At 33.7% G+C, this 25595-nt stretch overlaps 1 protein-coding gene across 10 annotated transcripts in view; it reads left to right on the top strand.

The window, feature by feature from the left end:
- Positions 1-25595, top strand: part of EPHA5 (EPH receptor A5) — a 417840-nt gene that overhangs the window by 363001 nt on the left and 29244 nt on the right. For 8 of the 10 annotated variants that reach the window (XM_072940770.1, XM_072940769.1, XM_072940771.1 and 5 more), the window contains 3 exons: positions 14326-14393; positions 15850-15975; positions 16669-16854. In XM_072940770.1, the coding sequence (XP_072796871.1) occupies positions 14326-14393; positions 15850-15975; positions 16669-16854 (380 nt within the window). Of the gene's footprint in view, positions 1-5275; positions 5342-14325; positions 14394-15849; positions 15976-16668; positions 16855-25595 lie in introns of all 10 variants that reach the window. The other 2 variants (XM_006217523.4, XM_006217522.4) reach the window with 1 other exon arrangement.

Raw genomic sequence — 25595 nt, 5'->3', positions numbered from 1 at the left:
TAACAAGGGTTTTAGGAGTTCTGTGTCAGGAATGGGACAGAGACCAATGTATGTATTTCTTACTATTTCACAGCAAGATACAAGAGTATCAGTTTTGGAACTTGATTAAGTAAGACTAAGAGATCCACTGATGGTTCAAAACTCACCTGCCAGGGACTAATGCTCAGAAAGGACAATATTGATAAGGGGTCCTAGGAAGTTATAAAGAGATACCTACAATCATTGTTGAGGGATAAGGAGCTCTTGAGTAAGAAGGAAGCAGCCAATTGGAAAAGTTCTTTAAAATTACTGTGTATAACTATATCCTATTCCAGTTTGTTGAGACCACAACTTGGAAACAGTCATTGGATTTTGCACATACAATCAAAGCATGTGTTGTAGACATGGGATTCCCCTCAGAATTACTCAAAAATGCACTTAAAAAAACACTCTTTCCAGCCATTCTGCATTACCACCTCTTGGAGGGTGGAATCATTTTATGCCTTTCTGTCAGAAGTATGGGGACTGAGGAGTAGAGTTTGGGAACCACCTGGGTTATCATTATGCATTTCATCCCTTTCTCAGTTTTTGCAAAAAATTTTTTTCAGTTTTTGCCTAGCTTCATCAGGAAATCAGTACTAAATCTAAGAAGAGTGGCAGTAAATTAAGACACAGATGCAAAAGGTGTTTCATTATGAGATATTTTAAGAAATGTATAATATAACATTGTCAGTGTTAATTACCACTGAACAATATCCTCACCTTCTTTTGTTGTAAATATCTGTTACCTGTTTAAATTACTCTTAGCATTTCAAAACTGATAGGGTGTAAATGACAGTATATTGTGATAAGCATCATAATTGGAATTATTTGAATTCTTTGTTTAATTTTCTTACAATTATAAAGTAAAATAACCACAAAAAAATTTGAAATCAGAGAAGACTGAAATTGTCCCATAGAAATGCAAATGTTCCATAGAATTGTCCCTAGGCCAACACAGTAGATATTAAAGGCCTTACGTATTTTTTGCCATCATTTTATATCTCTGCACACTAATTTTTACCTAATGTTTAAAAAATGTAATATTATACCATATTAATTTCATTGCATCATAGACTCCACAAATAGGTTTTGTTAACTGCAAAATATGTGTTGGTCATTAGTTCCTCTAAAATCTCTAGCCAGTCTCATGCATATTATCTCTACCTTACTTTTTGCTGTAAGACCATGTTATTATAATAATATCAGTTAAAATATTTTTAAGTGCTGTCTATGAGCCCAGGACATTTCAGAGAGCTTTACATGTATAATCAAACTTGCTCTTCAGAGTAGCCCTACATGGTATAGTTTCTATTATTTATCTCATTTACATTAATGACTAGTTTACCAAAAACTATACATTTCGTAGTGGGTACATCCAGGACTGCTCCTAATTTGACTACAAAACCCATGATCTTATCTGTTTTGCTCCCAAGTGATGTCAAAAGGTAAGGACATTTTTATCACCCTTTAATAACTTTTAGAGGATTATTCTCCAAAGCACTGGTGATACTTCTTAGTATGCCCTGCCACCTTTGAGGGCTCAAACTACACTCTTTTCTCCAGCACTCAGTACCATCATTTTGTTATTGTTGCTGTCGTTTTATTTAAAATGGATCAATAACACAACCTTTACATTGTCTTTCTTTTTTTAACCAGTAAACTGAAAATACTATCTACCTAATTAAAATACTTCTTTTGTGAAATTACTCTCCCTGCCTCTCTCATTTATCTTTTAGGATCTTAGTGCTTTTCTTATCCACTTGTACAATCTCTTGCTTTGAAATTTGAGTCATCGTTTATCCACAGCCTGTAGTCTTGCTTCTCTGATCTAGTATCTTTGAGAATTTCTTCCCAAGACTTATAATCACCTTGCTTCAGTAGGAAGGAGGTTATCTTACTTACACTGACACACTTGGTACATTTATTGATCAACTCTGTGTAAAGCTTGGCCAAAGTAATTTCATTCGAATCTTTTGGGGGTCTAGAAAGCTTCTGTTATCATGTTTTAACCTTCCAAAGGACAAGTCAAAATATCTTGTTAAAACAAGGATCAACAGTTTTGCTATTTAAGCCTAGAAGGGCTAAACTGTTTTAAACTTGGATAATAATGATCTTGGTATAACTGCATACAGTTACTTCCAGACATCCAGGTGCTAAAATCTGATGGGAATGCAAATGGACTCTGTGTTGAACCATAGCTCACATAAATTAGATTGGCTGCTATTTCTAGCACATTTTGGTTTCTATTTCTAAATTATCTCTGAGGCTTGTAAGCATTTTCAATCTACACTTCAAGTATTTATTGATTAAGGAAAGAACATGTTTTTTATACCATCTGGTGCTGAGGTGTTACTGTGGGAGCATCCTCAGAGTTTATTTAAAATGAGTAATTTGGGGGATTACTATTCCACTTCAGATATTCATAGAGAAGGAGCTTCAGTTTTAATTTTCTTAATGACATATTAATGCACAGTATGCTCTGATCACTAAACCCTTAAAAAATGTATTTTGTGGAAACGATTTTCTTTAATTACATTAGCCATCTGTATTTATGTGAATTGGTCTGAATGTAATTAGTTTAGTTATATTATAAATAGAAATACTTATGTAGTAATATTATATAGATCATGAAAAAATGAATTTCTCTGAGATAATGAGAGTCCATTCTATCATTTTGATTATGATAATACCAAGAGTAGTAGCTACCACTTTTCTCCCAAAGCATATGATATCTGATTTAAGGGAAAAGTATCCTCTCACTTTATTTTCACAAAAACTACGAGATAGGATTCATTATTATCCATATTTTATAGCAGTCAACCAAAACACAGAAAAGTTAACTAAGTACCCAAGGTATTAATTTATGCCATCTTGAAACAAGTCAAAGTATCAGTACAAAATCTAAAACAATGACTTAGAAAAAAATAGAAGAACAAGCGTTTGATTTTACATGATTTCAGATTTTTGATTGAACTTTTTTCAGAATTATAAATTCGGAATCTAATGATATATAAGGTGACAAATTTTCGAGGACTTAAATTTGTAGATTTGGTGTTACAGTGAATTGTGTGTATGTGTGTATGTGTGTGAGTATGTACTAATTTGTAAGACAAAAGCATTATAATTTTTCAAATGAAAAGGACTACATAAAATGTTAACATTTTTAGAATCTGTAGTGTACTTTTTTGGGTCTTAGAACACTGATCAAGTATTAAACAAATCTTTGTAGGTGATGGCCAATCACAGTGCAGTTCTTACTTTCCTAGGCAGTTCTGCATGAGTTTGTAAACTGTGCACATTCAACTAGGATGTTTGTGCTTTGTTAGGAGATGATGTCATCTTTTTTTAACTGCTGAAAAACAAATGTATACATTTGTCAGCAATCTGTTATTATTTATTATTTATTGAGTTGGAACTGTGCTGTTTGAAATCTACACATATATGCAAACTTTCCATATTAATAACTACCAGTAAATTGAGATAATTGTGCCAATAGGTAATACCAATTACAGTAAAGCTACTTGTTGTGTCATTCATCCTGTTTAAATTGTGAAGAAAGAAAGATCAAGAAATCATCCTCATCTCACGAAACTAATAGTCTAAAAAAAGAGGAAGGCAGATTTTCTTTAAAGTGCCAGATAGTAAATGTTTTCAGCTTTGCAGGCCACACATCCTCTGTCACAACTACTTAAATTCGCCATGACAGCATGAAAGAAGCCATAACCATAATGAGCGTGGCTCTGTTTCATAGCACCGGACTTACAAAAATAAGTGGGAGACTAGATTTGGCCCATGGGCCATAGTTGTTAACCTCAAATCTTAGTGCCAATACAAATAGAAGCAACAGGAAAGTTAACATACCTAAGATATCAGTAATTATGACATGAATGAAATAAATATAATTATTAAATATGTATCAAGATTTGCCAAAGTATTTTACAGATTGCTTTACCTACTCTTTAAGTACTTTAACATTTTGTTATACTGTAGCTTTGACTTTCAGACTTTCAGTAGCTCTACAATGAAAATAATTATTTGGCATATTCTTTAAAATATATGTAGTCAAACTGGAAATAAATGTCACAGTTGCCATTTTAGTGACAGCCAAATTCTCAGATGCTTAGTAATATGAAAAATCTAAGCATTATCAGTGCTCCAGAGAAACTATAGGGAATGTTGCCTTCTATTCCTTTGAGAAAGGTCCATTGGAATTTGATTTGGGAATATTTGTCTACCTTTGTTAGCATTTCCAAATATATTGAATGTTTGCATTGTATTTTCTTCTTCTCATTTGATATAAAATAGAGTAGATAGAATTGAAGTACCTGAGTTCAAGAGAGACAGAGTTTAGTAAAACTCTCAGCCTGCTGGTGTGTGGTATCACTACTGAGCTCACTCCACAGTTCTCTTGAAATCACTATCAGTGCAATTAATAACTATACTGGAAAGTGAATGCATTGAAACACTAAATATCTTCTGTGTTATATTCTGCCATTAGTTTATGTGGTTTATAACAACAAAGTACATTTTATTAAACAGTTTACTTGGTATTTTCTGGATTTCTTTTTCTATGACTATGTAGAAAATTAAAAGAATCTAGAATGTTGCAATATCCAGAAAAGTGCATGTATTTTGCGTAGTTTGGGTTTTTTTTTTAATACAGCAATAGCTCTGCAAATATATTATGGAGATGCATTTTTTAAATCTGAAAATGTAAATTTAAATTGGTAGCTTTCCATAAGTGATTGGAGAAGTCATGTAAGCATAACGTTTTCAGTAGGCTGTGATAAATAATGCCACTGGTGTAAGAAATCAGTGGGTCAAATGAACGCAGTATTATTCTCCAGCCTGAATTTGTAGGCTCTCTGCAAAACATTTGTTTACAGGGCTATTTAGAATGTCTTTGGAATATAAATTTTTCAGGAATTTCTGAGGAAAGATATATTTAAATGGGCTTATGTCTTTATTCATATGTCTGTATTAATTGGATAATCAAATATATTGGCTCATTATATTTCCTACTGAATAAGCATTTTAAGTAAAATGAAAATAATTATCTACTACAGCTCTGTATTTAACTCCATAAAATGCTTCTTAACTTAAAAGGCATTGTGGAAAAATTAATTGTATGCATTTAGGGAATTTTGATTTTTGAAAAGCAAAGCAGACACCTGTCTAAATTCATAGTGTCTTTATGCTGTATCAGGGGAGTGGGATCTCTTCCTTATCTTGGGCTCTCTTGTTTGCTTTTCAGTTGCTGCGATTGTGGCTGTGGAAGGGCTTCTTCCCTGTGCGCTGTTGCCCATCCAAGCCTAATATGGTTAGTGTTCCCCTCCTGCTTTCACTCCTATGTGCTGTGCCACCTATATGTATTATTGTCAGCATTCCTTTTTTTTTTCCATTTGTGTACATTTTACGAGCACGCCAGTTATGCCTTAAAAGATGAGTAGAATGAAACCGAGTCCCCAAAAAGAATCTTAACAAGTGATTTCACAATGGGTACTTTCAAATAAAATATACATAGAGCGTATCACCCCATGCCAAGCATTCATACTTCTCTTCCAAAGCTTTTACTGTGGTCCTGATTTAAACCAGGAATTTGTAAGATTGTGGCATCTGTTTTACATTTAACATGTCACTGGTTTGTTGTTCCATTAAATTTAAAACCATATCATACTTACAAGTAGAATGCTACTTCTGTCAAGGTGAAATCACCTTTCCTGTCTCCCAGAACCATGGAATGACCATAACATAATGGGATCTTCTATTTTCATAACCATTGTGGACATATGTGGCATTGGAGAACAGACATATAATTTTAAGTGGTTTTCTTCATAGTTTGAAGTTTGAAGTATTTCAGATACTAGAAGTGATATTCCTAATTTAATACCAGTAAAGTAAAACGTATGTATATTTTTGGGATCAGTGTCCAAATGGGATAGTTTTAATTATTAACAAATGCAAATCCTAAGTACACATTTGGGTTATAGCTGTAAAACTGTAGGCTAGACCATAAGACCAGAGAACTCTCTTCACAGATTTAGGGGAACTCTTACCCAATAGCGAGCTTGTAAAAAATGAAATTCTCCAGATAATTTCTTTCTTGATTAAAGAGTCTAAATCCCTTCACTACTATGTTATAGCTCTCTTATTTGTTGTCAAAATTTGCCAAGGAAAGATATTCTGAAATGCATTTTGGAGAATTATAGGGTTACCTTGGGGCATTTAAAATTGTAATTTGTAATCTCTAGGTGTAAATTAATTTTTGTTGATTCAAAAATCTGTGGTGTGAATGAGTGTGATGCATGCATAGATGGGAAAAGTGATGGAATGGGTACCAATGATCTTCTGAAAACAAGAGTAAACAAGTAGATTGATAAATTCAGAGGTCTTTTTCTCAATCCTTTGAAATTCTTATATTTGAAAAAAATTTGAAGTTAATATGAAGGTACAAATTTGTTCCTAATTATTTAACTGACTCAGGATTCTTATATTAGCCTGGGGCTTCAGTGACAGATCAAAAACAGACAAAAAAAAAAAAACTCTGAAATCTGGCAATGCCTGAAGTATAACATAAATGGCTTGAAACTGTGACTTTGTATTTTTTACTGCTTCATGAAAAACCAAAAAATGATCACTCAAAGATACCTTAATGGGAGTATGAAAATTTATGAAGCCATGACTTAGAAAATATTGGCAAAAACTAACTGTAGCTGGATTTAAATTGCTTGATTTTTAAAAAATAGTGTATTTTTCTACTGAGTAGTTGACTTCAGGGGGTTTATAAAATGAACAAATAAAAGAAACGAGAAAAGTGGGAAGGTGGAACACTTTCTTTTAAAAAAACACACCAGGAAACCTAAGATAACAATTTTTGCCTAGTATCTTTCTTCAAATAATGTTAGTAATCATGGATTCAGTGAGTGTGCTTGTGTATGTGCATGTATGTGTGTGTGTGTATGTGTACACAAAAAACAGAAATGATTTAGCTACAAATGTGCTTCAGTGCCCAATAAAATGCTAACAGTTTGTGTGCAAAGATTTATGGGAGAGCTAGAATTTTTTAATGCATTCTTGGTAAAACAAAACGAAATATAACAAAAAAAAAACTTTAATTGATCTTACATAAATTAGACAGTAATAAAGTTGTTCAGAATTATTAGTTGGGAAGAATGGAAGCTAAGTATGTTTTTATTGCACTGCTTTCTCAAATTCCATGTCATAATTTCTAGTCACTATGAGGTTTCAGTTAAAGATACTGTTTGCTTAGATGAAAGCATTGGGAGAAAACAACCTCACATAATGGAAATTAAGGGCTAAGAAGAAGCTTCCCAGTAGAATCGGTAAAATACGAAAAATCTTGTCACCTGATTTTGTGTGTGTAATCATATCAGCATTTGTCAACTACCACATAAATAACTTCGGAGGAGCATTCTGTCATCATTTGTGAACAGACATATTTACAGTTACACAGCAGAGGTTAGACATTTTGAGATTTTGGAATCTCATGGTTTTTCATTCCTTGAAAGACCACTTGTGAATATGTGTGAATAGTATTGACCTTAATACAATGCGATGCAGATACATTAAAACTGACCATTGTAAATATACTGGCTTTTAGAAGTATCTTAATATACCTTGTAGAAGTCTCAGGGTCTGAAAAACATAATTGCAAAACCATTTATCTAGATCATCGGCTCTGCAATTCAACTATATTAAATCTTCTGCAAGACAGTGCAGCTCTGAGCTTTACCCTTGTGATTCCCACCAGGAAGCCATGCTCCATTGTTTTTCAAATGCCTGGTGTGCCTTTTATAAGATGAATTTGGTAATTACATGTTGCCATCTTTGATTTCATATTATTTTTTATCACTCTAGTTGCCTACTTCGTTGTGAAATCTGTGCACATATGCATAATATTAATTTTTAAAATTTTCTTCCTCCTTTGACTGAAATTTCCCCATTGATGGAAGATATTTCTGTAACATTTTGGAATGAAACTCGATGCCTAGATTTTGGGCACCCTATCCCCAAGACTGCCTACATTTTTAGCAGATATATATTTTTTTTATCAGTGATTTTTGACTTTATACCATTTCAAATGGCTTGGAACTCTAATCATTGTTTCATTCCTTCCACCCTCCCGCAATCTATTTTCACAAGCATCCAGTGTTGAATTGACTGTCTTCAATGTAAATAAGATTTTAATGTGTGCAACTTCTTAAACAACATTATTATTTACCCCTTGATATTCATTTATGTTTATGCCTAGAGAAATCAATATATATTTACAACATAATGTTTATTACATGTTCTTCCGAAACATCCCATAGTTCCAAAGTAGCTTTTTCTTGCATTTCTTACAAACATATGTCAGACTGTTTTCTTTGTTCATTAGTTTTCAAGCTTTCCAGTGTTTTCATATCACTTACTACTTCTTCTTAGGGGTTCAAGCAGCCATGGAAATGGAGTTTACTTTTATGAAATAGAGATATTATTAAATTCTTACTTTGGTCATTTATCTACTCTATGATTTTTAGGAAGTCAACCTCTTTTTTTAGAAATTATTATATTTTATTCTTAAAAATATTTTTAATCAGAAACATAAAGGATAAGCTAACTTCTCTCATAATTCAGAAAATAGAATAAAAACAAAGCAAAACATATTTCTCTGACCAAAAGGATTATGAATTACATTGAAACATTAACTATTACCTCAATTTTTCAATGAACTATTTTTCTTTATCTTAATTAGCTGAAAACTTCTTGAAATTTGAAGTAAGCAAAGTTTTATTTTTACATACATTTAACAGATTATTTCATCTATCTTCAGCAGGTTTCTGCCAGGGAGGTGTATGGAAGTACTATTCCATTTTATAAATTTAGGGAAAAGACAGAATAAAATCATCCCTTATAATTCTAGACCCCCATTTAAAGTGCTTGTGGCAGGCAGATGTGAGGTTTGCCTGCAATATAGAGTGAGAATATATTAAATTCCAATTTAAAGCTTGTTATGTAAAATATAACTATGAACTACTCTAAAATCTCATTTAGTAATACCTGTAGAACCTCAGACCACAGGAGATACTAAGTGGGACTACTGTAATTGAGAAATCTAATGGTCACATCCATGAAACAGTTTAAAAATGAGTAAGAAATTTCCTACTCTAGCATTAGAACAAAACTTGTTGAAAACAGGGAGATAACGATTCTTACATATCATATCTGATGAAACGCATTTTTATATCAAAATTCTAAGGTAATTAAAATTTAGCTCAATAATGAAAAATCTGTAATTCATCTTTGAGTTTTTTGAAGTATTTCCAATTATTTGTGTCTTCCCGTTATGGTTAAGTCTAAAAGGATTTGAAGAGTTTATCTATGAAAAATCTACAAATTCATTTGCACTACACTGTGTTGGAAGTGTTCTTTTCTATTCTTTCTTTGTCTTTCAGAATATGGAAATAAAAATGATATATAAGGCATAAAATAAGAAATGTTAGCTTCTCACATTGCCATTAATCATAGGGTGGTTAGTATCCTTGGCAGAATGTGAGACGGGACCATAGCAAGCTCTGCCCTCACTTTATGTGGTGTTACCATCACTCCATTCCCAGATCCAAGGCAAGCATGTTTTCTAACTGAGTACATTTTCTTCAAGAAGTATACTTGAGAATTTTCAGTAAACAATAATAAATCAGTCACATTGTTCTGTGTAACTTACATCTATCAATAAGGAATCAAAATTCAGTACCCCAGTATACAGATGCTAGCAAGACAGCCTATATATCCAAAGTCCTATTTTACTGCATTTGCACCCACATTGTTATTGAAGAATGTGGTCCTGTAAAATAAAATGTAATATTTTCCAGTATTTATTAGCTATATTAATAAGCTAATGTTCTTATGCTTCCCTATTTTTATGAGGCTGAGTTAGCTGAGCTTTTATTAAAACTACTTTTGTTCAGTTTGAGAGAACCTTGAAGTGAAAAAGTCAAACTATTTCCCCCCAAAATTGTAACATTCTTTTCAAGATTCCAGCAATAAAATTGCTAAATACAGCATTATGCGGTAGTAGAGGTCATTATTATGTCAGAACAAGGGAGTGCATGGGTGGAGAAATGTGTTTTTAAAAGAGGCTAAAATTACAAGGAGCCTTTCTTTTCCATAAGCAAAACACATCGACTCTCATGTTTGCTGCAGCGTTTCCTTTTGAATATTTTTGCTTTAAAATATAGGTAAAGCATTTCTTAATTCATCTGGAAAACATAGGAGCTGTATAGGGTGTGTCCATTTCTGAGCCACGTATTGCATATGCTCACTCTTTCAAAAATATCACAATGCAAATTCTTTCCTTCTTTGACCATTGCACCTCTGCCCACCTTATTTAGAATTAAGAGGGGAAAGTGTTGATTCAGTGTTTATTTCTGTAGGCTAAAGCAATAGAAAAACCAGATTCTGTGGAGACTATTGCAGATCAAGGATCTACAATCTCCTCTGGCTTCCATTTACTCGTCTTTCCTCATTGGTCATAACGGTGCCATTTAGTAAATTTCTGATTCTGTGCTTCACTTGGTACTGTGGAGGGTTTGACACTCATACCTCTAACTTATTATCAAATACTTAATTTATATCTGAGAACTAAATTACTCATTGCACATCCATCCACTCATAAAGATTACTGTTTACTATTTCATGTATTATGGAAATTTTAAATATCCAAATTTAGATGTTATGGCTTGGACCAAGTTTTTAAAATCAGCATTAATATTAGCAAGGTTATGTTACACAAATCCTTAGGCTGGAAATGAGAGAAAATAGATTGATTTCTAAATTTCCCATGAAATCGCTTATATATTATATAGGAAGCATCACTATTGTACCTTTTAATAACTATCATTCATGAATATGAATTATGCCTACATTTAATATGACTTCTCATACCTACCTCGACTACTAAAAAATAAAATAACACTGTTTTCTGGAATGACTAGAAGATGATTCCTCTAATTACAGTACAGATATTTTTAGTACAATGACATCAAAACTCATTAAAATTATGATATGAAGCAAAATGAAGAAGCTGGGTTCTTTTTGTTCAGAAAGAAATCAGTTCCAGAAGATGGGAGTCTTAATTTCTGTACAAAATGGCTTATTTAATGACTGTGTCTGATGGGTTAAAATTATGCAACTGGACAAGGTACAGAAGATGGTACTGAATGAACAGGCTTCCTACAATGCTTTGTTAGCGAGGCTGAACCACCGCTTGAGAGCCAGTCTCTGCCAGCTGCACTTTTACCTGCTGTATCTTGTTAAGGCTTGTTTTAATGATGCTTGGGGGGCTTCCAGAACTTAATTTTAGATGTTAATATGACATGCAGCCGTATATGTTATAGAACTCTAGAGATGCCCGTAGTCAAAAGTAACTCCTTTCTATTGCCCTCCTGACTCTCACCGTGGGTATTAAAATGTTAATCGCTCCTCACCAAGGTGTTCCCAAATCATTTTTTAGATGAGAACCAAAGTTTATTTCCATTTTCATATGAGGAATTTGCATGCAATTTAAATATCCATGAGGCTTATTTAATGATAAAGACTGAGGATAAAAGTTGGAAAGCTTAATTTTTTTTTTGAAGGTAGGAGAGTTGAAGGCGGAATGGATGTTTGTTTTCTAATGTAAACTGCAAGAACGTGTATACTTTTTATGTCTCTTTAGAATTCCTCTAACAAAATTTTTCGACAGTATTATTTAAATAACATCAGTCTCAGGATGATTTCACACAATTGTATTTAGAACATTGGTTTAAAAAATATCAATAACTTTTCTCTAGAGGCACATACATTAAAGATTGAAAGAATAATGTAACACCTGAAAAAATATGAGCAATATATTAAAATAACTGAAGTGTCAGCTTGAATAGACCAACTATTATTTCAGTATCATTTTATGAATTTGTTTTTTCTTTCCATTTCACTGTGGTGAGGTGATTCAAGATGTCTTAAGGGCTCATAAATGACAAAGGCATGTATGTGTTATGGATAAAATTTGAAAAGCCACCAGATCCCCATTGTGTAATTTCCTCACCACAAAACGCTGTATGTATTAAGTATATTACTTCAAGTTTACTCAAGTTTTACTAGTTGTACTTTACTAATAAATTGTCAGTTCTTTAACATGATGCAATTAAGATAATGATATATTTTTTTAATTGCACAAGGAAAAGTTATGTTATCTGTTTTGTATTATATATGTAATTATACAGTAGGAAAGATAGAGAATAAAATAAGCTTCATTTTTATATCAAAATATACACATAGTTAAGAAACATTCTACAATATTAAACCAAGGAGCAGTCCTCTGACATTTTGGCTGTATTTTCTTTATGCAGAAATAAATGGAATTTTGTTTTTAATAAACTCAATTTTGTTATAAGAGTTTGTGAAGAATAAATTCACTTCCTTAGAGTTTCACTATAAATTTAAATATTTTTATTTTAGTGTTGTGTTAATGTTATACAGTTAATCATGAGCTTTAGTATTCATCAGTGTATTCCCCCTCGAAACACTTGTCATTGTGTAGACTCAATCAAAATATCATTCACTCATTCATTTATTCATTCATCAATGTGACAAATATTTTTGGTGCCAACCCTGAGGCAGGCGCTAGGTCACTTCAGACATTTATAGATGAATGCTAATTGCTGCCATTCAGGAAACTGGCAATAATAGTAAGAGAGCCAAAAGGCATTCTCAAATGACTATGTTGCTTTGTAGGATGAGAATCACTCCATGAGAGGGATACAGAAAGCTACTGGGTCCAAAGAGGGGAAGATTGCATTAAGCTGGGGTATTAGGGGAAAAAAAAGTGAAGAAAGCAAAAATTGAGCTGGACTTTGATCATTGGAAATTATTAGGAAGAGCATCCTAGGTCAGGAACCAGTGTATGCGAAGGTATGGAAGCACAGAGAACTGCCTTAGAGATGATGTAGAAAATGTGCATTAGGGCCACATTTAGGAAACTTTACCTTCTAATTTTATTGAAGATTTTGCAGGAAAGTGCTAACACAATAAAAATACCTAATTTATGGTAATTTGGCAACAGCCACATCTAGTAGAGTTTAGGAAAGCAGTTACAGAATGCAGAGGCATCGTTTGAGGCACTGATAGTAATCCAAATGAAAAATAGCGAAGTCTTAATTGAAAAAGTAGAGCCAATGAAATGAAAGAGATGGATCAAAAGACATTTATGTTATATAATGCTTGTGCTTTGGCAACTAATTTGTTGTGAGATACACAAGAGTAGGCTTTGATCTTAAGGTACCAAAGCCACGGAAGTGTTATTAACGGAAAAGAAGGCAGCAGATCAAGATTGAAAGTAAAAAGGAAGATACTGTTTTCTTTTTCAGATCTATTGAGTCTGAATGCCAGTGAATATCCCTATAAAGTAAATCTATTAAGAATAAGAATATAACTCTCAAAAGAATTAAACCAAGAGGACAGAGGTATTAATTAAATTGATAGAAATGGATAGATTGACAGGAGAGAACCAGAGAAGTTTGTACAGAGGACCTATGAAAACATTCACAGAAATGAAAAGAGGAGTAAGAAGCATCAGAAAGTAGTTACGGACTTCAGTCCCTCGTGAATGATTAAAAATCAGGAAGTCATTGGATTTAGCAATGAGTATGTCATCAGTGAATATTAGAGGGGCAGATGTTTATAAATCATTAAGAGCAGGTAAAAAGGACTTGCACATTAGGAAGTAGTTGAAGAAGACAGGAGAGATGAAGATTTGGAGAGTGGAGCAAGAGGGTGGCAGGTCTTGGTGAACTTGATAGTGATCTCCGAGCGGATGTGAGTGGGAAACAGCCAGTGGAGAAACTAAAGACTCCAAAACAAGAGAAGAAAAATAAAATGAAATGATAGCGTGACAGGCTGAAAGGAGTAGACTATTGAATCAGGGACCTAATTGGGGCAGTTCATCCTGAAAAAAGGCAGAGGCCTCTGAGGTGACAAAAAAAAAAGACCAAGAGGAAGGGAACAGAGTAATGTCTGTGTGGTCTATGGGGAAGAAAAGTTTAAAAATAGGGTTGGATAGCTGCAGACTTCTCAGTGAAATCTGGGCAAGAGTAAGGGATACTGGCTGAGGAAATAGGATTCATCCAAAAGAGTACTGGTGTTATTTCATCCAACTGGTGTGAAAATCACTTAAGGCTGCCATCATTTCAGTTGTGTTACGTGCTTCTGGGCTCCATGTGCTTCACCGCTTGGAGCTGTGGCTAATTGTAGCTTACTCTGTTCCAGGCGGTGTGGTTACAGCAAAGCAAAACAAGATCCAGAAGAGGAAAAGATGCATTTTCATAATGGGCACAGTAAGCAAACTGTAAAAAATCAAACTAAAACCAAGTAGGGGAGACTTTATTGTTGTTTTGGCTTCTTTTCAGACAAGAAATTTATAATAACTGACCGAAAATATTGTGTTCAAAAATATGTTTTGTTATATTTCTCTAAAGCACATGGGCTTGGGGCATTGCCGACTGACCCTAGGCAACGATTGGATGGTTTGTTCACTTCTTAAAAGCATACTTTCATTATAATCATTAAAATAAAACCTTTTTGCTTAATATAAAAAGCTATAATATTTCAAACCAAATTTCCAGACCAGTTCTAATTCTTAGCAACAGTCAGTAGAAATATATCATTAAATAATACCACCAGATTAAGTGAATCAATTGTTTCTTCTTTTTCTAGCATTTGGCAGAAATTTCCCTGAGCAGATCCTGTAGCAGCAACCTTGGTTCAAATGACTTGAAAAAAACCTACACTTTTAAGAAATGCAGAATATCAATTTTAATAATGAGCTTTAAAAACTAGCTTAAATGGGTTCTAATTAATGGTATTTCAACATGTTCATTTTTTCATAAATAGTATGGTGTGAGTTGATTTGCCAAGTAAATGACAGAAAGAGGTTTTTTTTTTTGTCACTTTGCCATGACCATGAAAGTCAAAATCATTAAAGCCATAATTCATGTGGCAGTGAATTTTTTAGTTCATTTTCATAGCCCTATCTTATTTAATGTTATTTATCCTCAAAAAATGCTGTGAGGGTAATACCGGTTGCCTTTAAAATGTGATGAAACTGAAGCTCATAGAACCTAAGAGTCTTGTATAAGGCCCTGAAGCAACAGGAAGAGAGAACTTTTCCTTTCCTTTCGAGTTCTATGTCAGTCTTACAGGAACAAAGCACTAGAAAAGTTACTTCAAATTATTTTTTGTAAGGGTTGTAGGATATAGCTCAGTGGTGGAATGCATGCTTAGCATGCATGAAGTCCTGGGTTCAATCCCCCGTATGTCCATTAAATAAATAAATAAACGTAATTACCTACCCTTCCAAAAAAACCAAACAAAGATTAAAAAGACTATTTTTTGTAAAACCTAAATTAATCATCTGTGATATTTTAAGTAAAACATGGGAAACAAACCAGTAACTATATGAATGAATATCATTTCATTGCCCAGTTTAATAAACAAAATTGTCTTAGTTTGTCTCAGAGACTGACTCCTTGAACATAATTGTTGAAAGATGTATTTACTCAAATATGTCGGCCCATATGCACTTCTTGTGCATGCCAACAATCCAGATTTCTAACATTATAAAAGTGAGATAGCTGGACAAATGACTCCTGTAACTCAGAAGAGGGTCTGTCCTTGCAGCTCTACCACTTCTAGGAATTAGGGATTTAGGCCACAGTTGCGCATTAATAAACGTTTATAATTTCACTCATCCATCACAAGCACTTCTATTTTAATGCCCACTTACTTTTACAGTTAAACTGCCAGGAGTAAGAACTTATATTGATCCACATACCTATGAGGATCCCAACCAAGCTGTTCATGAATTTGCCAAGGAGATAGAAGCTTCATGCATCACCATTGAAAGAGTCATTGGAGCAGGTAGGACAGTGTGTTTAACTCCAACTTTTAACCTGAGTTTAGATTATAGAACATAATGTGTCAGTGTCCTAACCTAATGCAGAATATTTTTAATCTTTTGTAACTGACTTGCTTTCAAAGCGTTATATAATTGATCATATTTTAATGCTACCTTCTGTGTAGCTCATACTTAAACCAGCAAATGTCTGGTTTATGAAGTAATAAACCCAAAAAAATGTATATTCAAACATAGTGTTTCACATCTATTGTTTATTATATTTCATATATACATTTATAATTTGTATTGCCCAAAAGTATTTACGAAATTCAAGCTCCCAGTTCTATTTATGAATCATCTCTTCCCCTTAAGACTGTTTTCTTTCTGTACTTTTTTTTTTCTCTTCTCAATGTCACTGCTAGAGTAGAAAGAAAAGGTAGTAAGTGGTTTTCAGTTGCTTTTAATTTCTTTCTGATGTTTCCGTTAAGATTTCCATAGGTGACATGGATGAAACTAATAACCCTCAACGTGTTTTATGATCACCTGTAGATGATTTTTCCCAATGCACCATTAATTTCTACTAACACTGATAAGAAAGTTTGGACCCCCCTTTAACTCTGTTTTGTCTAAACCTTAGTGTTCTAAGAGAACTTCAGAGTGTTATTAGAATAAAGGTTCGTGATGAGTTTATGTGTTTTTAACATCTTTATCACAAGGTGAATTTGGTGAAGTTTGCAGTGGACGTTTGAAACTTCCAGGAAAAAGAGAATTACCTGTGGCGATTAAAACTCTTAAAGTAGGCTATACTGAAAAGCAACGCAGAGATTTCCTGGGTGAAGCAAGTATCATGGGGCAGTTTGACCATCCTAACATCATTCACTTAGAAGGTGTTGTGACCAAAAGTAAGTACAATGGCTAATTATGCATGTGTGTGTGATCATAAATACCTGAATTTCTTCTATTAGGTTATTATTAATTTCATAATGAATATAGATAGAGAAAACTGGCCATAATAATTCCATTAATGATTTCTCTAATATTAATAATAATTTTCCCGTGTTTTAGCAGACTCTTGTCAAAGCTGATCTTCAATGAACCTGAATTTCTATTTATTTTTTTTAAATCTTTGTGTTAAATCACTTACTATGAATTCAGCACCAGAGAAAGTGTACCCAGATAAAAGAAACAGTAAAAGTGTACTGGCTCTTTCATTTTTTACCCTAATGAAATATTAACTTCAAAGTTGTGATTGAGGCATTGAAGTTTAACGTTTAATAGGATTACTGCCACCGTAGGTGCCCGCCACCTTTTAAGCCATTCTTTATAGCCAGATGTATTTCTTTTATTCACCTTTTTCATTGAGATATTTCAATAGTTCTAGGGAAAGTGACAGCCTCAGAAGATGGGAAAAGTTCCTTGAGACTAGTTATTTTGTTAAGCAAATCCTATTTTTACTCAGAAATATCTAGAATTTCACGCCTCTTTTAAATTCTTGTTAGTGTCTTGTAAATGCGGTTATGTGTTGAGCTTCCCAGTATAAGGATTTCAAATAATTTTTCAGTCATCCTGTAAGGTATTTATGCAACACATAACTGAGGCTTTTATTTTCTTTTAATCCGTTTTTACCTTGGCCGTTCCTATGTGTTCTGGTCCCTTCCTTTATCCCTCATATCTTACACACTACTTTGTAAAACCATCTGAAACATTTGGCAAGGAACACTGTTTAGACTTTCTTCCAAGCATTGGTTCAGATTCCATTTGCTATTAATCAAGTTTTAAATTATATATGCCAAATATGTGTAGGAGCAATGTAATATTCAATAACTGTTCTCAACCTACCAAGTAATTTCAGTTCATTGGCTATCCATTTATGCCCTTCTGATTTTAAATGTGGAAAACTAAACACAAACAACAGCAACAATAAAAACACAACCTTTTCTACAATAAAAAGGAGCAAAAGAAACAAACAAAAAAATTCACCTGGTTTATTACCACTCAATTCCAAAATCATGATTCATTCGCAGTAGGTCACAGATGAGAACACAGAGCCTCTCACAAGTCCTAGAGAAGATAGTGGCTAAACATACCATGTTGATGATTGGCAGAACTTTTGAATCAGCCTCTATTGCTGGGAGATTGTTTTTCTCGATGTCTCAAAGAGATACACGTCTCCAGCAAGAATGCCCATAGAGGAAGGTAACATAGGAATAAAATTACTTGCAGACATGTGGGTTTCTTTAAAACTTAAATGTGCTTCTTTCCCTCAGCTGAGTACATGCCCACGCATTATTTCCTCCTTGAAGGCTACCTGAAGACAGGATTGTTGGAGCAAAAAGGGCATTCTGAGGTCTAATCAGAACAAATAAGTTCCTAAAAAATGATGGAAGCCAGGGACATAAGGCAGATGAGGGACAAAGAAAAAATATGTATTTTTGAAGGAATAAAATAAATTAAAATATTTTACAAAAATCATGCCCTATGATGAATGAGGTGGAATATTCTAAATAAGATGATGTGAGGGGGATTATTACAGGTAAAATAAAATGAAATCAGAATTTTTTTTAAAGAATTTAAAAAAAGAAATCAAAATTTGAACATGACTATAGTCCATCTGAGGGGAAGGACCTTGAAAGGACATCAGTGGTAGTACACGGGGCTGGATACTGTAGGAACAAGAGTTACAACAACAGCGATGGAGTGAAATGATTTCCTATGTGGGCAGGGTAGTATCTACTAGAAAGCATAGTTCTTCACGATAGTCATAGTAATAGAAGTATGTAAAATATTTTGATAAATTTCATGTCTTCATTTAATCCTTAATATGACTGCTAAATTTAACTTCTTCAAATAAACTCTGACCATGACTTCCTATGACCCAGAGTATATGTAAAACCCCGTATGCAGCCAGTCTACCCTGTAATGAGTTAAGCTGTAATGTGTAGAACAGCGCCAGATCACTGTTACTATCACAGAAGACAGTCCCTACAGAATAGTCAGATAAGTGAGCTATGGATCTAGCCACCGATTTTTATTTTGCTTCTGCAATACACTACTATGTGACTGTGTAAGTTAGTTATACATTCAAACCCTTACTTTGCTCATCAATGACGTGGGGTAAGAATACTTCATAGTGATGTGAAGGTGATATGAATTAACACAGGTCGAGTTTAGGATGAGCATGACACAGAGTAGCTACTTAATAAATGCATGATTATTGCTTTTCCATGTCTCTCTCTTCCTGTGCTCTGAACTCCTCCATAGCCATTTCATTCCTAATCTATTTTAATTGATATTGTGCCCTGCCTACGTTGCCTCTTTCTTTGAAATTTAAATCTTTGTACTCACTACTTTTTCATTTCCTTCGGAACCCTATTCAAATTTCATCACCTCCACGAAACAATCCACCATCACTTAACCCTGAAATAATCACTGCTTCTTGTGAACACTGTGGCTGTATAAGGATTTTTGCAACTGCCTGTAATGTTCCTTCATTTGTCCAAAATTTTTATTCAACTCTTTCATTTAATTTTGTCTCCTTTGAATGTATTTTTTAGCTCCCTAGCCAAAATAGTCTACTCCTGAAGAAACAGATAATGTCCTAAATATTTATGCAAACCCATTACACCTAAACCTAAACCAATCCATGGTCACTTTAGTTAAACACTTTGAGGCTCAGTGTCACACAAAAAGAAAAAAAATCATAAGTATCTTATAAAATTTTTATGCAGACTAAATAAAGATGTATTTGTGAACAAAACTGCAGGTAATTAGAGCGGTGAATAAGTATTTATTTTAATCTGTTTAAGTGAATGCATCAGATATTAGTAGACAAGACTGCCAAATTATTAGAACTACTATTCACCTACTTTTATAGGCCCCTAAGGCCCCTAATTTATTACAAAACTTGTTTTATGTGCATGGGTTCTGACTGAGACAGCATAAGACAACTGAACTTCTCATCGTAAGACAACTAAATTTGGCATATACCATGTTATATGCACTTGAAATCTTTATTTTTAGAAGCAAATGCATTAGCAACAAATGATCATATTTAAATTCTGTAAAGTATAGTCGAAAAACCAGTCCTGTGATTGGAAATACAGATTTAAAATTTCCAATCTCCTAATCACATATGCTGTTTGATGTTGCTCCATGAAGCTACCCATACATGTAAAGCAAAATGTAAATATTTAAAATATTTCTTTGTCTTATTTTTTTGTTCCATGTGACTTGAAACTATATTTCCCCTTAATAAATGAAGCGCTTGCTGTTCAACCTACGAAGTCTTCAACTTGTTTTTAATTTACCATGTTGCAACTCACTTTATTTGTGTCCTTAATTTCATGCTCTCTGATCTGATGCTAATTTATTCAGCAATTATTCTCAACCTGCAGCACACAGATAATGAGACATAAGTGCAACTAAATCTTGTGATTTTTTTCTGATTGAAGCTAAGGTGGGGAGTTTGAAGTAGCACTCCTATGGGCAGTGTCATGATGAACCGTTCTCTTTCCTGTGTCACTCGTCCTACATGCCCAAAACATGGGCCCTCATTCAGATTCCTTCTGTGATTTGCTGTTAAACAGGACACATCATAAATAGGTATATATTCTAGAGAGGCCTTGTGACAAATGATGTAAAAGACCCACAGGTCCTGGCTTCATTGACTCATTCGCCATGCGAGATGCTTTAATGTCACATACACAGTGCCAGCTTTAACTATTTAAATAGATTCAGGAATAAAATTTAAAAGGGGGGAAAATTATTATTTTCCCATTGCAGCATCCTTAGTTCTTTAAGATTTATTTTTTTCCCACCCATGGAAATATTATCAAAATTGACTGAAGGAATATTTCTATGGAGTCTTACAATTATTTGTAGTTATATTGCTTAATCTAGGATCATGTATAAAGAAACTTAGTTCTCCTGTAAAATTAATAAATTTAAACAAAATATTAGAGAAAAATTAAAAGAATATCTCCCTATTTTTCTATGTCTGAGGAGATAACACATTCAATGATAACTGATTATTTAAATTGTCAGACAATTCTGAGTTCTTATATAAACTTGTGATTATCTTTCAACTATTGTATTTCATCCTATCTTACAAAGTCAAATTTTATTTTACAGGCTCTTATTATATATTACCCAGGGCTAATCCAACAATTTTCAAACCAGTCCACGCGTTTTGGTATTTTCCCACATTAGTCCATTCCATATATTTTACTCAGTCACTCTTCTCTCCTGCCTCATCATCAAACAAACAAACAAATCAAGCAAAATACATACACTTGGATACTTTACCTGATATAATTTGGCCATATCTCCATATTATACTATTTCCTTTCCAGAAAGCTCTACCTAGTTCTTATGCTGTCCCTTGGAGATACTTCATTCAGCCCTAGAATGTCCTCCCCACTTTCCTCAGCTCCATTTGACCTTCAAGTTTAATTCACATGTGACCTCGTCCATGAGATCAGTGTCATTTATCTGCATTTTTCCTTCTGTCCTCAGTGTCTGCCTGGCATAGAGTAGACTGCTCAGTAGTGTTGAATAGCTGAGTCAGAGAAAGGGTCCTAATTATACATTAGAATACAAACTTCAAAGAGCAGAGGTTTCTGTTTTGTTCTGCCCACCTGTGTGTTTCTAGTTCAGTACTCGGCATGTGTAGCGTTTCATTATTTGTTGAATGAATGAATTCTCAGCCAGAGACAACGTTATAAACTCTAGTGGCATTTCTCTGCACTTTGTCATGTGGTCCATTGTATCACAGTTATCTCTCTACATGGTTTAGCATCCTAACTACATGATGAGCTTCTTAAAATGGATATTTGTTCATAGCGCCCCTAGTGTCTATCACAGCGCCAGACACATTAGGTAATTAAAAAAGATTTTTTTTTTAAGATATGAATGATACTTTTTTTCTCTTTCTGGCTTACTTCACTTAGAATGACAATCTCCAGGTCCATCTGTATTGCTGCAAATGGCATTATTTTACTTTTTTATGGCTGAGTAGTATTCCATGTGGAATCTTAAAAATAAAAAGACAAATGAACTTATTTACAAAACAGAAACAGACTCAGACATAGAAAACAAACTTATAGTTACCAGGGGGGAAAGGAGGTGGGAAGGGATAAATTGGGAGTTCAAGATTTGCAAAAACTTAACAATATATATAAAATAGATAAACAACAAGTTTATACTGTATAACACAGGGAACTGTATTCAGTATCTTGTAGTAACCTATAATGAAAAAGACTATGGAAACAAATATATGTATGTATATGTATGACTGAACCATTATGCTGTATACCAGAAATTGACAAAACATTGTGGACTGACTACACTTCAATTAAATAAATAAATAAATAAAAACAAAAAATAGCAATTTGGTTCAAGAAAAATAAAACAATTCTCAACTTTGCAGTTAAAAGATATGAATGATATTAAATGGGTCAATGACTAAATTGCAGGGAAGGTAAACATTTAAACAGAGTTAGAGTGATATATAGCTTATATTTTAATTTAAACAACTTTATTCTATAAAACCATGGGTGAATTAGAAAAAAAATAAAATTCATATGAAAGAAATTGCATGAGGATCTTTTCACAGGATCTCGCATATAAATATAACAGTTATAACTACTACTACTCATTAAGATTACTTTAAGGATATACTAAGTCAATGCACTTTATATATTTTCTCCTTTAATCTGCACAATAATGCAATCCTGTAGACACTAGTATTTGTTCTTATTTTACCGGTGGGAAAAATGAACCTTAAAGAGGTTGAATACCTTATCCAATATCATAAAACTAGCACAGAATAATGCCAGATTTACAAAGTTCTGTATGATTCCAAAACCAAGTCTCTTAAGCAGTATACATTACCAACCTCATATTGCACTATTCAGTATATACTTGACAAGAAACATTTATTTATTAAAAAGGTATTAATTGATCACCTAGTACATGTCTATCCCTATTAATCAATGGGATACAGTAGAGGTTAAACAAACTGAGTTTGTGCCTTTATGGAGCTTACCTTTGTGTTGGAGAGGCAGAAACTAGTTGAACAAATATATTTACAATATATTAAATGAAAAAAGTAAAGTCAAGTTAGGAGATTAGGGATTGCTTCCATTGAGGGTTGGTGGTTTCTGTTTTATTTAGAGAAAGACCTCTCTGATAAGGCTTGAATAAAGTGAAGGTGTGGGCCTTACAGACATCTGGGGGCAGTGTGTTGTAGAAAGACCTGCAAGGCGCGAATAGAACTTACATAGAACGTTCAAGAAACAGCAAGAAGATCATTGTTGCTTCAATGGAATGAATGAGAGGAGTCTGGTGAGAGTTTAACTTGAAACTGTAGCACAAGGTTAGGTACAGTGTGAACTCTCTGGTCCCTGTGAAGTCCCCCTCTTAATCTGAGGTTTGGAGCCAAGATGTGACAGCATCTTGTTTCTGCGTTAACAGGATCAGTAAGGCCTCTGTGTTGAGTACAGATGGTAGGAGCCAGTGTTTAAATGGGAAGACAGTGAGAAGACTACTGTCACTGTTCACACCTCATTGTGGATTAGATCAGGGTAGTAATCTAACAAGATGGAGAGTAGTAGTTAAATTCTGTAGATATTTTGGAGGCAATCACAGTACGGCTTCTTGTGGATTAGCTGTGGAGTGTGAGAAAGAGAGAAGAGTCAATGATAATTATAAATTATTTGTCCTGAGTACCTTGAAGAAAGGAATTGCCATTTATGGGGAAAGATTAGGAGGAGCAAGACTGGTTGGTAATCAGTAGTTCCTCTGGGGACAAGTTGGTAAGCAGTAGTTCCGCTGGGGACAAGTTACATCTGTAAGCCTGTAAGCATCCAACTGTAGACGCTATCTATAAAATTGGATTCTGAGAAGTATGAATGAAAAAGTTTGTACTATGGGCATGCTTAAATTTTACATCTGCCCTTTCACAAAGGCAACAATTCTATCAACCATTATCAGTGATAAACCATGATGGAAATAAACAAATTTAAAACTGAAGTAGAAATGGAAGCCAGCTCATTAATCTGATACTTGTTTTTCATTATTAGGGCAGAGAGCAAGCTTTAATAAATAAACATAAAATATTTATTAGATATTTACAAGTGCTTATTCTGATAAAATCTAAATTCTACGCATCTGAAAAAGATTTACTGGCTCAAAGATGGACTGTTGGTAAATTAAACGTTACGTTTTGAAAGTCATTTTCATTATTAATAAAACAAAGCTGTCACATTGGTAATTCTTAGTTTCCTCTGTTCCTCTGCAAAGTCAACAGTCTCTTACTCCATAAGTAATTACCCACCTTCGGTAATGTCAGAGCAATTCTAATTCTTTTTTAATTTGAGAAATGAACATCTAATGAAAAAGTTTATATCAGTGTAAACAGTGTGAAATAAAAGAGGAATACGGAAAGTTTGGAATTTCTACTTAATAGAAACATTTCCATGCTCCCATCTAAGGTAAGGTATAGAGGCTTTTGTTTATAGTCTTTTCTGAAATTAAGATTACATAATTTTATAACTGGTTTTCCTTAAAGTGTTAACCAATAAATAAGGACCATAATGGAATTAAAATATCTGAGTACCCTTCTGAGTTCTAACTGACCCATACTTGGTCCACCCTTCCCACTCCCCATCTTAATAAGCATTATCTATTTCTATTACAAGCACAAGATCCCATTTTCTGGTTGACCATTAACCATTAATAATTGACTCATGATATTTGTTATCCCAGGTTTCCCTTGGAGTGAAATGAAAGTAATTTCAAACAGCTGCAAGTGTTAATGTACTAAATGGAATACAACCCAGATAGAATGGCAGAGTGAAATAACACTATGGATATATAAATATAAGCACAGACTTACTTTTAATTATTTACAAATTTTGTAAAATGTTTCTAAGAGAAACCCAGAGACAGTTATTTCCCAGTGAATTATGATGCTTCTAAATCAAAAGCTCCCTTTTACCCTTAAGTGGTACCACGTATTTATTGATGTGCTAAACAGTTTCAGAAAAGCAGGTGGTATGCATGCAAATAAAATAATAAGGCCAGATTTAGCTGCAGCTCTTGTGGTGTGGCCTAGCTCAGTGTTTCTCAAAATATAATGTGCCTCTGAGGATATTGCTAAAATGCAGAATCTGTTTCAATAGATTGGACTGGGCACTGAGATTTTGCATTTCTAACAAGCTCCCAGATGATAGCGAGGCCACTTGTCAGGGGCTATGCTCTGAAAAGCAAGGCTTAGATTGACATTCCCCAAAGTTTGTTTCACCTAACTTTGAGATACCTTATGAGAAGGAACAGCTTTACCAGGAGTGGCATGTTCTCTCCTTTCTTAGATTTTGATGGACATGAGCACCAAAAAAAATCACTTAGTAAGGAAGCAAACGCAATTTTGTTTTATTGTGATAAGAAAAATCCACATCATTAAATCTGCCCTCTTAAATTTTTAAGTGTAAAATACACAGTACAGTTTTGTTCACTGTAAGCACAGTGTTGTGTAGCTGATCTCTAGAACTTTTGTCTTGCATAACTGAAATGTTATACCCAGTGAATAGCAATTCCTCCTTTGTCCCTCCCCTAAATGCTGGCAGCCACCATCAACTTCTGT

Source organism: Vicugna pacos, chromosome 2 (genome assembly GCF_048564905.1).
Source record: "Vicugna pacos chromosome 2, VicPac4, whole genome shotgun sequence".
Lineage (NCBI taxonomy): Eukaryota > Metazoa > Chordata > Mammalia > Artiodactyla > Camelidae > Vicugna > Vicugna pacos.
Note: the sequence above shows the minus strand (reverse complement) of the source record. Positions and strands in the feature narration are given on the sequence as shown.